At 36.7% G+C, this 18,873-nt stretch overlaps 1 protein-coding gene and 1 non-coding gene across 3 annotated transcripts; both read right to left on the bottom strand.

Annotated features, from left to right (window-relative positions):
• Window positions 1-1,076: 1,076 nt before the first annotated feature.
• LOC105047111 (uncharacterized) lies at window positions 1,077-4,986 on the bottom strand. The gene is made up of 5 exons (XR_012142051.1): window positions 4,756-4,986; window positions 3,349-4,114; window positions 2,180-2,344; window positions 2,015-2,106; window positions 1,077-1,915 (listed from the first exon to the last, which is right to left on the bottom strand). It is a non-coding gene; the product is annotated as an uncharacterized protein (transcript).
• Window positions 4,987-10,970: 5,984 nt separating this feature from the next.
• LOC109505330 (protein NUCLEAR FUSION DEFECTIVE 6, mitochondrial) lies at window positions 10,971-18,363 on the bottom strand. Of its 2 annotated transcripts, XM_073259257.1 has the most exons (4): window positions 18,088-18,363; window positions 17,144-17,262; window positions 15,569-15,633; window positions 10,971-11,347 (listed from the first exon to the last, which is right to left on the bottom strand). In XM_073259257.1, the coding sequence occupies exons 1-3, from the start codon at window positions 18,237-18,239 to the stop codon at window positions 15,614-15,616; spliced, it is 291 nt and encodes a 96-aa protein (XP_073115358.1). In that variant the 5' UTR covers window positions 18,240-18,363; the 3' UTR covers window positions 10,971-11,347; window positions 15,569-15,613. The 2 variants fall into 2 exon arrangements, with proteins under 2 accessions (XP_073115358.1, XP_073115357.1); XM_073259256.1 differs by lacking the exon at window positions 15,569-15,633 and having other exon boundaries at window positions 18,088-18,361.
• Between the last annotated feature and the right edge of the window lie 510 nt (window positions 18,364-18,873).

Raw genomic sequence — 18,873 nt, 5'->3', positions numbered from 1 at the left:
GCCCCATCCGCACTCCGATTGTGCAATGCAATTTCAATTTATTTTTCTCTTGTAATATTTTTTCTTTTAATTTATATTTATTAATTTTTAATGATAAATATATTTTAAAATAACATTATTAATCAAATAATAATAATAATAATTTATTATTAATCAAATAATAATATTTTATTATTTATAAAATAATAATAAAAATATTTTATTATTTATTATTTTTTTTTTTTCCTCGTTTCTCTCTTCTCTTCCTCCCATCGTCCGGTCGAACTTTCTCTATCGACGGTCGACCCACACCCCCCTCTCTAGCGTGCCACCCGCAGCCTTACCCCGCTGCCATCCTCTACGCCGTCCACCACTGGCCCTACGTTGTCCGTCGTTGGCCCTACGCCTGTACCACCCCGCTGCTATGGCCGCCTCTCTCTCCCTCGCTAGGCATCCGCTGCAGCCCCACCTCACCGCCTTTCATACTGCACCCACCATCCACCCCATCTTCACGCGACCACCACCCCCTTCCAGTCCCCCCGAGTTTCAATGGCCGTTCGTACGAACATAAAAACATCCCCATCCTCTGCCCTTCATTTGTCCAAAAAAAATAAAAATAATAAAAACGAAGAACACGGGGGTGCCAAGGTCCCTATAAAAACGCCGGTTCAAACAGCGATTTCAACGTGGACAGTAATTTGGAAAATAAGATGGGGAAGGGGATACTTTTGGAAATAAGAAATAAAAAAATAAATCCGCCGTTGTCACAGGAAAATCTCATCTTCGTGGCATCTTCCCATGCGAGATAGAAATCGACCAGAAAGGAAATGGGGAGCTGTTAAAAACTAAAAAAAAATCTGCACATGCATCAAGTCATCAACTAGTCTTTAATCACTGAATGTCTTGAATAATCTATCTAAAGCGTCGCACTTGAGATTAGACTTAAAACAGCGAAGAATCAGCAATTTCCTATACGAGTTTTTTTATGCCAAGTACCTGTAACACTAGGTTGGTCTCCCCGTCTCTTGCTTTCCCCAGATTTCGTGCTTTATTTCCTTTGAGATCACAACTCTATTGCAATCTGTGGTTCTATTAGGAAAAAAAAAAAGAGCATGTATTCATCTTTAGAGTATTTGATACACCAGAAACAATCCAATTTAAGGATTCTTTGCTTCTATCCTTGATCATTTTGAGGAGAAAAGAGAAAATCTTTGTATACCATGGACAGATCGGATGACACAATGCATGAAGTCGTAGAATCCAATTTAAGGATTCTCTGCTTCTATCCTCAACTTTCTCAACACCTCTGCTGCTCTAGGATGAACTGGTCTCTTGCTGCTGTCACTCTGCTCCACCTCTACCCAATTGATGACTTTCATAATTAATGACTGTGGGCAGCAGTCCAGCTTCTCATCATCAACTGTTGATGATTCCTTTGTCTTCTTCAGACCTGCTTCCAATGCTTTCTCTAAGAACTCCATAAACCAATTTCCAGCCTCAGTTTGTATCTGCTTAGCCAATTTAATTAATCTGAACAAGCTAGAACTTTGTTCTTTGTTTTCATCAGCAACTGCAGAACCCGTTCGTTTTCTAGCCAGAATCTATTCTTGTTTACATTTGATCCTGGATTTTTACCAATGTTTGCTTTCATTTTGTCAGGAATGGATGAAACCAATTTGGAAAATGCTTTTGCTCTTCCTTTAACATCAGCAAGCTCGTATCGGTTAATCAAGTTATCTACTATTTCATTCAAAAAAAGCAAATATTCCTCGTTTAGTTTGTTCATGATGCGTTCGTCACTGGTCACAGCAGTGGAAGTTTGTATTGCCTCCATATTGTTCACTGCCTTTGTAATCTCATTGTGAAAGGTTAGAAACTGATCAAACTAACAGCCGGAGCATCTGGCCTTGAAGATGTGCTCAAGTCCGAAAACATCCTGCAATTGGTCAAGTACACAAGATTTTCTTACCTGAGACCTATGCAAGATCAAATTCTTTTAGGATTTATGATATGCAAAGTAGATAGATTATCTTACTTGAGAACCTGAACTAAAGCTTCTGTCGCAGAAGCATCTCTTAGTGCTTGAAGAGCTGTGTTTCTTGCTGCTGCATTCTGACGTATGGCCTCCTAAGAGTTCATTATCAGCATATTTCTCGTAGGTGCAAGTAAAGAAATAGAAGTAGAAAATAAGATATCATACCTTTCCTAGTTCATTGAGCATTCCAGGTAATGTGAGAAAATTGTAGTTTTCTGTAGTACCTTGCAATCGGTGAGGTTTGCTTGATTTACATTTTTCATCAGATGCATGAGAGGAGGCTGCCGTTCTTACATTTAGAACACGGGGAGGGGCAGTGTTTGAGTTCTCCTGTAAGTAAAAGAGAATAAGCTAAAAGAATATGCAAATGGCAATTCATTCTTTTAGAGAACTTCATTTTTTGGTATCTTAATTGTGCCTTGCAGAACATTGGGTTAGAACATCCATTTGTTCTATCTTCATGCATATGACCCTAGATGTCTTTATTCTTTTCATTTAACCCCCCTCCTCCTATAATTATTTTTTCCCTACAAAAGGAAAAAAAAAATACAACTTACTCATACCAGTTCTCCAGACCTGATCAGGACACCATCATACACAGAAAGCAACACAGATATCCGTTGGCATAATTAACAAATTATAAGGTCAGAGACCCTATAAGAGTTAGTGTGTGACTTTCAAATGTGTAAATCTATGATGATTAGTAAGTGCTAGTGCAAAAAGCATGGGCTGCTTTCTTTTCTTTTTTCCTTTTTTAGCTGCTACGAAAACATATAATTATTCAAAAACAAATAAAAAGTTTTAGTATTTCGTATTTCATTTATAACAATCCTTTTCATGGATATATAAGTAGCAATAATCTGACCACATAGCCATTGATGAAGACAATCCAGTTTATGAGATAATTGATCCATGAATTGTCTTTAGATTAAATCAGCCATATAAGGGTTTGCGACCTATCTTAGCACACCAAATTAAACAAAGGCTAACTGATATGCGCTCAGATTACATTTTATAGGGTTCTCTTTATTTTTGGTGAAAAAGAGTTCCAAGATAAAATTTGTATATGGATACAAAATTATGCAACTGAATCATCTATTCTAGTTTTGGCAAAAGCATTCATATTTGCCCAAGTACATATACCAAGAGTTGTACTTCTTTCAGACATTTGGATTAACTTCAGCAGATTGGTAAACTCAGAGAATGATTTGCAAAAGATCTATAGCTATTGCAAGCAACCTTTGCCTGGTAATTTTTTTTCAATGCTACAAAACGTGCTGGATAATTAAAACTAATAGTTCAATAGATGAAAGGAAAGAGGAGAAGGTGCCTACAGGGGAGGGAGTCATTGGGATTCCAAGTCCTTCATTGCCCAAGCTTTTGCTCCTGCGAAATTTTGAAGTGATGCTGCTTTTCCTTATTGCAGTGGCAATTTCTCCCTTCCAATGTGTTATCTTAGACAGAATATTCCCAGTCCTTGGTGATATAAAAGCCATCTCTGATCCGTCCTTACCCAATCTTCCATTTATCAGTGGAGAAATCAGGCAAGTTTGTGTTCTTTCCTTAACTGGCTTTCTCTCTCCAAAACCCAGCATGGTTGACTTCCCTAGCTTAGGTGAACAAACACCACTTGTTGGGATCATGTTCGGTCCCCATAAGCTTCTTCTACGAGTGGAAGAGACTGCACAATCAGTAGGAACTGTATCTAGTCTTTCTCCATTCTCTATCATTGGCATGATAGGTTGTGGCCTGCCCGCCAGTGGGTGCCTTCCTGGCAATGGCCTTGCACCCTTGATGATTGGAACAGGCAAACCTGGTTCTAATCTTCAACATACATGTACTGCCCAAGCTGCATCTTGTTGCTAAGAACAAGGTCATTTTGTTCAAATGGTAGGCTAGCATAGATAAAATAGGAAGAATCAGACACCTTAATGTAAAACCCACGCTTTGGCCACAGATCCTTTTCATCAACATCTATTGGCACAATGTCAGACACTTGCAAGAGTGCACTCCGGTGCTCCCCGATCGGTTTGGCAGCACCCACCTTCATGCCATCAAGGAGTTTCAGTAGAGTTCCCGGAGTCAATGTCGGCATCTTATCTTTCAAGTGGGGGAAAAATGAAAGTAACAAAGCAAAATGCCAAAGTACAAAGTGTAAGAAATTGACTTCATTATATATCAAAATATGTACTAATTCTCAACATAACATAGTTAATCCTCACAATTTAGCTGCGATAATGCAAATCTTAACAAAATTTCCTATAAATTCTTCAATAAACATATGTCATCATGAAACGTAACTAGAAAAGCAAATGGTTATATGAAGTCTTGTGTAAAGCAAGAGTAATGAAAGAATAGTGAATTCAGAGGAAACCTACGAACAAATCCAGCTCCAAATATTTAGAATACGAATCAGTTTCATCAAGTCACATACGAACATATCGTGAAAAGAATCATAGCTTAAGACTCATCAAGAACCTTTATCAAACAGGTGATGGTAATACTGCTTTAACCCACCAAAAATGAAATTTTTAACCACGTATCAAGAATTAACCTAAAAATGACCTTTGAGTTAGCACGATCCAAAGGATAATAGATTTTACTAGGAAAACAAACAAACAATATCATCATAAAATCAATGAGGACTCCTGTTTCCATTCATGTCACAAAGAAGGTCACATGCTTACCCAAACGAGCAATAAAATTATAGGAAACAAAAACCTTAAAAACCCCATCTTTACCTTAACAACTGCAAAATTCTCGTATTCTTGATCCAAGAATAGATAAACCGAAGTCGGAAAATTCACCAACGAATCCCCTGATCTACGCCAAGATGAGCTAGCGATCAAGAAGGCAAAAAATAAGAACACGATCAAGGACCCAGAATACTATAAGCAAAAGGACTCAGAATAAATGAATTTGTTCCAAAGTTTTGATGTTGGGCATCAGAAAAGATTGACACTAGCAAGAGGTGGGGACGGGAATGAAGAAAGAGATAACCAGTGGCGTTCATCTGAGGGATTCTGAGGTGGTTGAACTTGGAACGGTCGTATTTGCCGTCCCACTTGGATTCTTTGAACGGAAAGGGCGAAATGACCAAAAGACCCTCCTGCTTGTTCTCTCTGGAGAGGAGAGGTATTGTCATATTGGGGGGATGATTCTTATGAGGTTGAGTAAAATATTGTCCATCCCTGTGCAGTTTTTTTTTTTTTTTTTCCTCTTTGGTACATACCCTATCCAGTTCATTGTAAGGGCCAAGAACTTGAGAAAAGCGATTATGAGTGTTCTCAAATTTAACTTGATGGCTAAGATCTTATTACATGGGTAATCGATTCTTCACTCTAATTTTTTTGATGGAACAGAGGTATGACCATCCAAATTGTATTAATAGATTCAATCATTAAGAACATAGTCCATGAAAATATCCTCCTAGCTTTTATATGGTTCTTCAAAGAGGAGACTTCATATTTGTATTGTATAGAGAGATATGTCTTTATTCATGATTTGAATCAGATTAACATCTTATCGTTATTTAAATATCAACTGTAATTGATCTTTTACATTTTGTTTCTCTCTGTTGGAATTACAATTTGGCTAAATAATAATTTCCTCCACCATCTTAATTAGATCTGAAGGCGCTGATTTGTGTTCATCAAAGTAAATGTAGTCCAATTTTTTAATTTTTAGTTGCAAGATCATGTCTATTCTATTTTCTTTTCTTTTAATTTTTATTATTTCTAAGGATATGACTTAAATTACATGATGTGGTTAAGTATGGTGAAAGGGATACTCCATTCTTAACCCATAATGTGGCCCGCCGCAAGTATGATGGCTGTGTAGTGTAAAATGGAAGGAAGCACTCATTCCCCCGTTTGTGACGTTTCTAAAAGAAAAAAAAGGGTGCCATTAGAATATTAATAGCTCATTGCAACTGAGCTCGGGTTAATGATACATTTGGTCTTCTTTCTCCCACTTTATCACTATGATATCCATCATTAATAATGATATAAGATATCCACTCTCTCTCTCTCTCTTTCTCTCTCTCTCACACACACACACAAACGCACACATAGACACTCTCTACGCGTGCATATCGTGCATCCATTTTGTGTTCATGTTTGAGAGGGGATTAGATTGTGCGACTTATAGATTTGTCCCCTCAATTTTTATGTACTCATTGGTGGAATGGAAGAAAAATATTTGGAGACAAAAAGAAAAAAAGTGCTAACATGCCAAGCACTCATTGGTACGAACTAAGCTATAGTAATGGCATTTTCATGTTTTGTACAAGAGGACAGAGGTTTGATCCCACTTCTTTATAGAGGCAAAAAAAAAAAAAAAAAAAATCTTGAGCCTAAACTCTATTTAAATGGAGCGGGCAGGGCCTAGATCTTCCCTAACCTAAAACATAAATAGATAAAATACTTATTGGTGGCCCACTTTTGATTCATGTCTCAACATATGTCCGCATATGCTTCCCTGTTATTAGGGGAAAAAAAAAAAAAAAAAGCAAGCTATTCCAAGTACGCAACCTTATGTCACGCGTTTTTTTATTGTAGTTTCTTTTTCATTTTGTTTTGCTAATAAAACCTTGCCCATGCTTCTAAACAAAGTTTAAAGACCAACAAGCGGCTCCTGGAGAGTATGAAACTAAATCTTGAAGGTTCCTCCCAGATATTATCTGTCACTAATAACGAGTCTAATGTGCTTGCAATCTTTTTTTATTTTTTTTGAAAAGTTGGCATTCTTTTCATGTGTTTGGCACTAGCAACCCGGTTTAGCACTCATTTTAGGTGCCTGGTGATCCAAGATCTTAAAAGACCAGTAAGATATAAAGCAAGAAAATTTTAAGGAAAAGAAAGGACAAAGTGTTAATTACCGCTAATAAACAGGAGAATGCTAATAAAAAAGAGCTGGGGGAGAGGGAGAAAAAGAAAAAGAAAAAACTATGTCGATTCTTGCCCTTGACTAGATGAAAAAACAACCTAGTTTTACATCGCCAAGATAGATGGATCCTTAAAAGGGATTGCCGTATAGGGCTATGCGAAGAACAGCAGCAGTAAAAACTTATGCAAAGAAGTCCGCATTTTTCCTCCTCCCAAATTCCTTATCATACAACAATAACGAGGTGCAATTTCTCCATGAAACTTTTGAAAGTAAAATAATCACAGATTTTAGGCTCAAAGCAAGTTAGGATGCACGGCAATAGTGTTACGGTGCTCAGGGAAGCAATCCACATCACGGTCTTGACAAAATTGATACTAGAATTGTATCTTGGCAAAAGTAGAACCAGAGCTTCCTGATTTACACGAGCAAACCTGCTTTAGATTATTTACTTTGTTACTTAATCCCTTCCTTGAGTGGTTTCCTTCAAGGGTGACTGTTTTCTGATTGTCTTGCGCCCTAATAAAGAATGGAATATGGTCAATGAATACCCTTGTAAACGGGATATATTGGATCACGGGTAAAAGCATACAGGATAACATCCATCTTGATCTATTTTTATATACGAAGCTTATCTGGATAGAAATTTAAACATCTGTGTTTGTATCCTTATATGTATCCTCGAAGGAAAATACATATGGATATAGATAGACAATTATCTTATCCATATTCGAATATCTTTTTTATTTATAATTCTATTTAATTCTATATACGTAATTTTTTAATAAAAATATATAACTATGTTAATATATTATTAACTTGATTTATTACCTACTCAATACTGTTTTTGATTTTACGATCAGAAAACTTTATTATCCACCTTATATCCATAATTATATAAATATTTGCATCCAGCTAGCATTCATATCCGTATTGGTATTCATCAAACAAAACAAATATGGATATGGATATGCTAGTATCAAATCCATATCTAATTTAGTTTCAAGTCTATTTCAAATGTACCATAAGAGGAGGGATTGGTTTTGTTGCTGCCGATCTTCAATGACATGTCGGCGGTGAGTCGAGCTGTTGTGCTTAAGTACTAGACGGCAAGAAACCTGCAAAATGAAGTCCTCTTGCAGGAAGTTATCTGACAGGGGATCTTTCGGTGCTTAAGTTAGCCGAAGAAAGGGAACAGTCGAGAGCCAAAAGCAAGAGCCCAAAAGCTTGTGATTAGTGTCATTTATCTAGTCCTCCATAGCTTACCATTTTATATAGTGCGAGAAAAGTCGTTACTGTGTAACTCTCATCTTTAAATACTTAGGACGTGAGAGTTATGATATTTATTGGACGGTTATCTCATTAACTGCCATTAAGGTCAAGTAATGAGCCACTCGTGGGTGACTATCGCGCTCCACGTTCATAAATAGTTAATATTCGTACCGGATAACCATCGTCCGATTCTCAGATGTACAAAATCTAGATAGTTAGTATGACACCGAGTATATCGTTAGTTAGGTGCCGATTATATATCAAATATTGTCGGTCACATGTTGAACCAAGTTGATAAAAGACCGACTTGATCAGGTCCCATTGATCTAAGTCGGCTCGATCCATAATGTAGTGCGCTTAGTTGGTGTAGAGATGAAGAAGAGGAATAATCATTGTGCGCTTAGTCTGTTGGGAGGCAAAAGGAGAGATAGTTGGCTAAACAATAAGGATCTATCCCAATAGGTTTATTTTGCATCTTACACAATCACCTATTTTGGTATGACTTGTAAAATGGGTGTATAGGAGCCATCCTCAAAGAGGTGCACGAAGATCTAAAGGTGGAGTGTTTTGTTAGATATAAGTGAAGCAATTAGGTAATTTGCAAATGTTAAATTTATATATGTAAGTTGATGATGTTAATGTTCCATAGGCATTCTCTATGCATGGCATTCAGGTGTTGAACATCTATCTCTTACTTTTATTTTGACCAAAGAATCTTTGTGGTGCCATGTGCTCACCATAGAGTGCGATGCCACCGATGGACGACCATCAAATAATGCCGCATCATACATTTTGCATGTTGTTTGGTGGCTGTCTATTCTTTGATAGAAGTCATCAACAAATATACCACACTCTACATGCATTGTACATACCGCAAAGGATCCATGCTCTTTGTTTTTATATCTCCCTTGTCTTCAAGGAAACGATGCACTGCAAAGGATCCATGTTCTTTATTTTTGTGCCTCCCTTACCTTCAAGGAAGCGAGACACCATAGAGGATCCATGCTCTTTATTTTTATGCCTCCCAAGTCTCCAAAGAAGCCAATCAAACAACAGACCATCTCGTTAGGAGTGGTGACAATGTGGATGACTCCATCTAGTTCACTTCCTCAACTGCTTTCTATACAAATGGATATTTCTGCTTGTACATTTCTAAGGTTTAGAAATGTCTGCCTTCCTTTACCCAATAACCAAAATCCCTAGGCATGCATTACTAACTTAGTCATCTAATTACGCCCTTCTTATGGAATCTATATTGGTTTTAAACCAACGATCTATATCAATCACTGTGATTAACATCATAGAAATCCTTCCTTGCACTTGCTTCATGTAGTCAAAAATTCAGTTGCACCACAAGCAATTTGCTTTGCACAGTCCCGACCATATGAAATTTAGTCCATGCATATTTTATTATGTGTATTATGATAAATAAAACAACAACATATATGAGACTGATAGGTGGAGGCCCAAGGCCTTCCCAGTTGCAACACTAAAGCCACCACCATCATTTGAAGCCCAAGCCCATATAACTAAGACCATGTAGGCCTTCATGCATAACTTGGGCGGAATCTTGGCTCACTTTCTTTGGACGGGCTCAAGTTTTGCTCATGATCCTGGCCTGTATTGTAGGGGTGTTTGGTTGGAGAGAGTGGGGTCTGAAATCGATGGCTCCCATTCTAACCATTTAGTTGGAAGAGTCATTCCGATCCCGATTCCATAATGGAATGGCTCAATCTATATAGAACTCAATCCCTACTCTCCTCTATAGATTCAAATTTCCATTCCAATTCCGATAACAACAAACACTTCAAAAAATTTGATCATTTCAATTTCCATTCCAAATCATTCTGATTTTTATTCCATTTTGATTACAAACCAAACACCCTCGTATTCTATTTCCTTATTTGTCCTCCAATCACGGTTACATGTCTATACAAATCTCCGTACCCATCGTCATTCCAGAAGCCTCATAGTTTGTGAAAAATTGCACCACTTTCTCAATATCCAAGAGGCGCCCATTCTATCGTAGTATTCGACTTTAACATACCAAGTGCATGAAAAGTTGCTAACGTTTGAACTATCAAATGATAACATGCTGTGATAACTCCTTTACTGATACATGGGGTTGATACCAACAAATATTTTGAATGAGAGCTACGGTCCATAGATAAATTTATTTCCAGAGTTAGTGGTCTCTTCAAGCCCTCCAGCCTTGCAACTCAGCAAGACCAAGCTTTGCTTGGGGACCTATGTCTTTATTCTTTTCTTTGATCCTGCACAGGGTCAGTAACTCATGTTTAGAATAACCAACACCCTCAATCCTCGAGCGGTAAATCATGGATATCTTCTTCACCAGTGGAACCAGACAGCGATCTTACATTGAGGGTCCAATACTTGAATGGTATATTCTTTTGTTCAGACCCCAGGCAGTAAATTATGGGCATCAAGCGAATGAAGAGCAGATGATCCATGTCTTGAAACATGCCATCTTATCCTTTTTCTTGATAATCTCCGAATATTTTTTTCAAATGTATTGAAACAGTAACTCTCGGAAGCTATGAAATAAATATTTCTTAAATACATTCTTTTCTACAGTAGAGACATTTAATTTTAATAATATGTCTATCAACATAATATTTATAAACTCTACCATATTATTGTAACTTTTAAAGTAAAAAAAACAAATGAACAGTTTATCAACTCCTAGGTTTTTCCTGAGGTTCCCCTAGGTATTCTGCAGTTTTTGATGTGGAATAGCACTGGGATCAAGGGATTAGCATGCTCACAACGAATAGACAAATCTCACTCAAACACAATTCATAGAGAAACCTCCCTCAAATGCACTAAACAAAAGCACTTCCAGCAAAATTATTATGCTGGTCGAAAAAAGGTATCATCAAAACTTATAGGCCAGGACTATTGTTGATCTTCTTCAGTTTCGAGATACATAAATATCAGAAAATTATTAAAGTAAATTCAACTTAGCTCTCCCATGAAATGATGAAATGTTTTGGCCAAAAAACACTCAGAAATTAACCACTGAAACGCCAATGACTTCTCTAATATTTGAAGGAAATATTTTTGAAACAAGAATATATCTGAATGTGCTCTGAACAGCAGCATGTCCCTGCCTTTTTTTCCTAGTTAATCCGTCCTGCTATAGAGGCGTTGCAAATCCTACAGCATGCCACCAAAATCAAGGATAAAGTTACTGAAAAATTCAGCTAGTATTTAAGAATTAAAGCCATAACAGAGTAATATTTTGGTCGACAGATGGTTCGCAACAATAAAACGTAAAGGAGAGCATAAAAACACTTCTACATGATTTGACAACCAAACAAACGAAGCATTGCGTTATTCTGAACAATTAAAATAACAGTGAAGGCATGCACCAGCAATTGTATGCATTAAAAACAGAAAGATGACAGCCTTGCCCTTGAATATTAACACTGAATTACCATGTATATTAAGCTACTGGAAAAATAATAATAACTCCAGTTAAGCAAAAAAACTGTTCAAAGATTAACAATGGTCAGAAAAGATATGACAACCTCACCAATTGTCAGGACTCCTTCCACTAATATTCCTTAACCAGATTATGGTTAGGGGTTAGTAGAGTTGGAAAAAGGCTCAAAGTCCCTTGGACTGCACTGAAGTTAGAAAGATCAGGGACAGTTTTCTTGTTTCTTTGCTGAGTCTCCCCCTTCCTCTCTTTTTTTCTAAGTCTCTCTCCTCCCCTTTTTCCTAGCCCAACTCACAACCTCGCATCCTTCCCCCTTCTCCTCCCTCTTTTTTAAGGGTAAAAATAGTCAATAAAATGGAAAGGCTTAGTAAACTAATACCATTGGAGGAATAAATCAGGAACATTTGGTTCAGGCAAGGTTAAGTAAACCCACGGGCGTATATGCCCCAAATTATAGGGTTGCAGGATTAATATTTAAATATGAAAGATCGTACAGACCAACATGCAAAAAATACTAGGAAAAAATCTCCAACAGAAAAATCATTGAGGCAAAACATCAAAAAAATCCTTTCTGTTGTGAAAATAATTTTTCTCCTGTTTTCTGTCACAAATATTTGCTTAATTAAAATTGTGAAATTTTAGAAGCTAACAGAATAAAGACACTAACTGGAGATGATCCATAAAATGGTTCCCAGATTAACAATAGTTATTTCAAATATTATATGCTCACGAATCACCGGAATTAGGAAAAAAAATAGCAGCTATATTATTATCGAAGTAATAGCCATGAACAGAAACCAAAAGATCAGCACCTAGTCTAATAAGGATATGTCTTCATTTACTGATGTGACAAAATGATGCCTAACAAATAATTATCAAGAAACAAGGTCATTGATCCTTTCTGCCGCGAATATGAATTTTCCCTTGTTTACCATCAGTGGCATTTGTTAAAGAAAAAAATATATTTTGACAGAAAAGAAGAGTATATAACTGCATTAATGTTGCTTGACCCTAATCATGGATGAAAAATACTAGCAACACGAAGCAATTTTACATTTTGACCTGTAAGAGATGTTTTTGTTGCATAAATGTTATTTGGCCTATCAGCTAGCAAAATCATCACCAAGAAAGCACTAGCAACACATAAAGCACGAGCACATTTTGACTTAACAGATGATTGCCTCAAGGCTACAGAACCAAAAAAAAAAAAATTATCGCTGCCATGTTGCAACCGGGGCAAGATCAATGTTTTGAAATTTGTAATCCCCTTGGTTGAGTTTTGGTTTTGGATAGTTTTGGTCAAAAAAAGTCAGAATAAAATTCAAAAAAAAAAAATGGAAGTTAATTTCATATTATTATTGAGTTTTTAGCAATCAAGGATCAGAATTTATATAGTTTGAATTATCAAGGACCATCCTTCCAGACACTTTATCTATGCAATAGCTTCACATTCAAATACATGTGCCTAAAATTATAAATATAAATGGAACAGAAGATAGACATAAGACCTTTTTCTATTTTCCAATATTTTCAAGGGGAGACAATGAAGAGAATAGCTATTGGCTTCTCAGATAGGAATTTGGAATTCCACTCATTCTTGAGCATGGTATTGATGGAATCATGCCACTTCAAGCATTGTTGATGAGTCACAAGAAATAAAGTGATGTGGCATCTCCTTTAGGTATAACTATGAAACAATTTTGTTCAATACCAGACTCCATTACAATGTCAAAGTGTTGGATACTTCAAGCACTCAACCATAAAAGTTATATCGACCTCCTTTATTCAAATATATTAACATTTTTATTGTTTTAGGAATTGATATCTAAAAACTGGAACAGTAAAATCCAATGTAAACATGAAATAACATAATTACTGTTGTATTAGATCAGCAAAACAGATTGGAAATTGTCAATGTTTAGTACATGTAAAGAACCTTTTTGAATATATTTTGTTCAAAACCTACTCATAATCAGATTAGCAAGATCTTTAGAGAATAGAGAGGCTTTATATTTGCAAGTCCTACCACAAAGGGGGCAAAAAGGGAAAATAAAAAAGAAACAATAGTTTTAGTTTGTTTTTGTTTCGACCAAAACCATTGAAACCAGTCGAAACTGGAAAAACCGCCAAAACTCACCAAACTAGTCAATTTCATATCAGTCTTGGCAAATAACCGATCCATTTTGGACAAGACTTAACACCTTAGGCATGAAACACCACATTCACAACTAGAATATTTTGATGGAAAATCAATGTAACATGACAACAATAATGGTAAACGGAAAATACCTAGTATGCTAATTAGAAAAGTAGCTTGTTAGAGGCAAAATTTGTCTTATCTACTGGCTATCTTACTTCATGTAACAAAGTCTTATACAACAATGGCATTGGTAAGGCTAAAAGAAACTTTCGCACATAGATATGAAATCAAAATCAATAACATTCACAGAAAAGACTATTTACAGTAGCAAGGATGGGGGGAAAATGACAGAAAAAGAAAGATGCAAGATCGAGCTACTAGAAGCAATTTGCAAGACACAGAAAAAGAAACTCCCACTTCAGCAAATAACGGTAGATATGGTATCAAAGCCAATGATATTTGTTGAAAGATTAATTCCTGGTAGCAGAAGCAGGTAAAGGAAAAAGAGAAAAAAATTGTAGGATGCAGCTATTGGAAGTGATTATCAAGTCTCTCCAACCTTTATCAATATCAGAAGATGGATGTATTTGCTGCAAAGTATCCCACAAACAACATTGTTTTAAAACAGAATATATTAAGAAGAACCAAGGTTTGCAATACCCGTACCATACCCTGTACCATTTGCCGGCCAGTACGATATAGCAGCAAATACATCCACAAACAACATTGTTTTAAAACAGAACATATTAGGAAGAACCAAGGTTTGCAATACCAGTATTGCACCCCGTACCACTTGCCGGCCAGTCGGTACCGTACCGTACCGGCCTACACCGACAATAAAAAAAATCCACCCAACGCCAAAAAAGAAAAAAAAAAAAAAAAAACCAACCCGTACTATCCGTACCGGTCATATCGCACCGTACCATGTGGTTCGGCCCGTACCGTATGAACCGATCGGTACAATCTGATTCACGTCATTTACCGAAAAACCGGTCTGAATCATACCGGTTCCCCACTAGCACGGTACGATATGGGTATACCAACCGGTTCGGGCTGGTATGGAATACCGTGGGAAGAACTCATGCAGTTAAGAAAAGAATTCAACTACTGTATTTCATTCACCACATATCCTTGCATAATTTTGCATGCCTAAGCTGAAGTTAGCCCAAGATCGCAAAGAATTCTGCCACTCATGCATATTGGAGAGTGTCAGTTGTCCTAAAGCTAAAGGTCCGGGCAACCATAGTCTGCTAACTTAGGGCCAGAGTTGACATGCCTAAGTTTATTTGATTAGAGTTGTTTAAATTGGACCATTCCAAACTATGGTGCAATAGCATGAAAAGATATTTGTGGCAGTGAAATGCACAGTACACGGATAGACTTGCCTCGGCCCTATCTAAACTAGAGGAGTTGATGACTTCTTGATAAAGACTTCTAATCCAAAATTTGTGAACTAAATCAGTGTAAATTGGACCATTTAAAGCAATGGTACACCGTACACTAGCATGAAGAGATAATACAGTATAAAGATACTCTTTTCTGAGCACTTTATAAGCTGAAGTGACTTTTCAATCAAGGATTAGATGTTTTTGAGCATTTTGACACCTAGTTTGGCTCATCTAACACATAATATTAGGCAGATAATCTAAAGGATGCAAGCTGTGGCTGATGAACATAAATGGAATGCATGCAAGGCATTATATCAGCAAATTAACTTATGTGATAAAGACACATGATATGGAACAAGTATATCGAGCCATTTTTGAGGTTCACATCATATACTTATATATGATACCTGCCCATGCCGGATGTGAAATGCACTGGGTAGATGCTCTAATCATTAAGATTTTGCACACCAATCTACATCAGGATGTTCAAGGAATAGTCATTAAAAATCTGCAATTCACTAGAATATTATAATGTTTTACAATATTTTAAATTACTTAAAATAATGTTCTAGACAAAAACTACTTTCTTTTCAAAAGGTAGCATTAGCCAATAATTTTTGCAAACATAGAAGAGGAAAATCAAAGCCAAAGGTCTGGGAAATGCCTTCAATGTCCTTGCATCTGTCTTAACTCCATTCCATTGTGTGACTAGCCAGAACAATAAAAGATAAATAGGAGAGCAAAGGAAGCGAAAGGTAAAAAATTATTGCATTTTGAAACTTATTTTTGATAGAACTTCAGCTAATCCTAGAACGCTTGAATTTAGTCAAAGCAAGGAGTCTAAAGTAATATATATTCAGCCAAGTGTGCAGATTCTAATAGAATTGAATTTAGGTTGGTTGGAAGTACTATTTAAAGTCAAATTGTGCTGGTGAGAGACCTAGCTTCTTTTTTTTTTCTTTTTTTTTTGAGAGAGAGACCTATAGGCACAGAGTGCCTAGAGGATTTTATTAAGAAGATTAGAAAAAGTTACAGGTCTACAAGAAAGAGAAGAAAAGTGAGGAAGAAAGAAAATAGAGCCATCTTAATGGCTCTCAAAACAGGGCAACTCCTTGTACACCTATATTCTCAAGGAACAACTCACTCCTCTTGAGTTTTTTTCCCAAATAAAGAAATCCATCATTTCAGCATCTGCTTTACCTTGCAAATTAGATCCATCATGTTACTATTAGCACTTATAAAAATCTGATTGGAAAACATTTATCAGGATTGCTTAGGTTCTATAAATATGGATCCATGAACAGTGATGGCTTTGGATGACTTATGGTTTATTTTGAATAAATCAGTTTCTTGTTGAAGAATTTCACAAAATTTCCCTCAGTTTTTACTTCTTCTCCTTTCTTTCTACACTTCTCTCCCTCTAAAATTCTTCTTTTTCCTTCTTCTACACTTCCTAATCTAATGCTACCAACTGTGACCAATCACTGTGGACAGCTAAAAACAAAAAAAGAAAATATAAATTTAACTAGATTATCCAGCAACCTTTTATTTGATACTGGGAAGATGCCACATGTAAAGGTCCAAATTCCAGCACTTGAACAGGACTTTAATTGAGTGGCAGCATTCAAATGGAAGTGAAGACCTTATGATAAACAATGTCAGCTATACCACTTGCCAAAAAAATGACTTCCCTCGGGGTTGTTAAAAACTGTGACACCAATGATCCTTTCAACAAAAACCGTTGTAGGATAGCATTTCAGAAACATGTTTTATGGTTGTGAAACCATGTCAACCAGAAAAACAGTCAGAAATCAATATTTGACAAAGGATTGCATGAACATGCAAAACTTCATAAAAAGTGAAAGCTGTATCAGCATTTGATATCATATATACCGCTAAAATCAAGTACATCTATACAGTGCACTTCCACAATGATTCTACAGAAACCCAAAGTGCAAAATGCAGGAACAACAGAGAATTACCTTCTGAGAGCCATGCCCAGTTTCCAGGCTTTAAAGACAGCATGGAAGTGAACAGTGCAGAAGCAGTAACGCTGTGCAGTGGCATCAAAGACTGCGCACAACCCAATTCCACTGGAAGCCTATAAATTCCAGCAGAGAAAGTAAAATGCATAGTGGGTACTGAAAGTGTCTCAGGATGATATGATATGATGAAGATATGAGTAACAGAAAGAAATTCAATAAACGGATAGCAGAACCTCATTTCTTCGGAATACAAACAGGCCATGAAATAGACATAGCCTGGCCATTCCCTTTTAATTGATAGATATAATAAAAGTATGAAATCAAAAACTATTTTTTACTTTACAGTAAGAATGATTATAAGAAGAAGGGTAACGGGTTTGATGCCAGACTCGTCAACGGAACCACAATATCAAGTTTCCCACGTTATAGAAGCAGATATGCATGGAAAAAATGGAACTTTTAAATGGGAATACAGGAATAAAAATAAGTATCATCAGAACAAGGAATGAACACATAAAAATCAAATAAAGGAACGATATTCAATACAAAGAACTAGTGGATGCAACAATAAAAAGGAAAGTACCACTCAAACGAAGCATATAGTTTAAGCAAAAACCAATTTTTTGTCGTGAACATCTAAGAACAACAATTATTACCAACAAAGAATAACGAAATCCAAAAAAGAATCGAATAAAGGAACAGCACTCAAAAAATAGAACCAGCAAATCCAACAACAAGAACGAAGGCACCCTGCAAAAGAAGCATAGATACCAAAAAAAAAAAAAAGTTTTTTTTTTTTTTTTATAGATTTCTCCTGGGAAAACAACATGTTAAACCACAAAAAGGAGAGAAACCAATAGGAGGAAGAAGGAAAACAATCAAGAAAAAAGGGGGGAGGAAGAAGAAGAAGAAAAAGAAGTGGGGGAAGAGACGGCGAATACCTGGCAATCGCTAAGGGAAGCCTGCGGCGAGAGAAGCGAGCAAAGGCCGAAGCCGGAGAAGAAGCGGGTGACCTAGAGCAACCAGTGAAGAGGCTCGGAGAAGAAGAGCGGAAGGTCAGCAGAGCTCTTCGGGCACCGCCCATGGCGGCCATTGTTCCGCCCTCACCTTCGAGTTCGAGTACCCCCTTCGGATCTCGAACCCTTACTCTCGAGCCCCGTTACGCTAGTCCGTGGAGGCGCAAATTACCCAAAATAATCCGCTCGGTGGCTCCTTGGCATGATCTGATGATAATATACTGGGATTAGTGCCGCTAGAACAGTTTAGATTGAATTCTCTTGAGAGCAGTATACAGGACTTGAAGACAGACCCTAGGGCTAGGGTTAGGGCACAAGCAAGTTGGGGGTGCAAGAACTTGCTATCTGAGCTCTAGTCTCCAGTTAGACTAGGGTTTGTAATTTACATGTGTAAATTTAGAAGCTAGATCTAAATTTTCTTAATTTTTGAAGTTGCATCCGTTAGTTCTGACAGTGAAGTTATATGTGACCTAAAATTTGCTCCCCATTAAGTTGATTAGAAGCAAGTTGGCTCTAATGTACATCGAAAAAATATATTTCTACCAAGCAATTTAACACATGATGAGGATGTATAAACTTGAGATCTCTCCCAAATAATACCTTAGAGAAACATATAATTCATTTCTTCGCCTCCCATTAACATGTTTGATGAAACAACGATGAGAAAAAAAACAAATAAATATTAATGCTAGGTAACTTTTAAAACCAAAC

This window comes from Elaeis guineensis, chromosome 6 (genome assembly GCF_000442705.2).
Source record: "Elaeis guineensis isolate ETL-2024a chromosome 6, EG11, whole genome shotgun sequence".
NCBI classification, from domain to species: domain Eukaryota; kingdom Viridiplantae; phylum Streptophyta; class Magnoliopsida; order Arecales; family Arecaceae; genus Elaeis; species Elaeis guineensis.
Note: the sequence above shows the minus strand (reverse complement) of the source record. Positions and strands in the feature narration are given on the sequence as shown.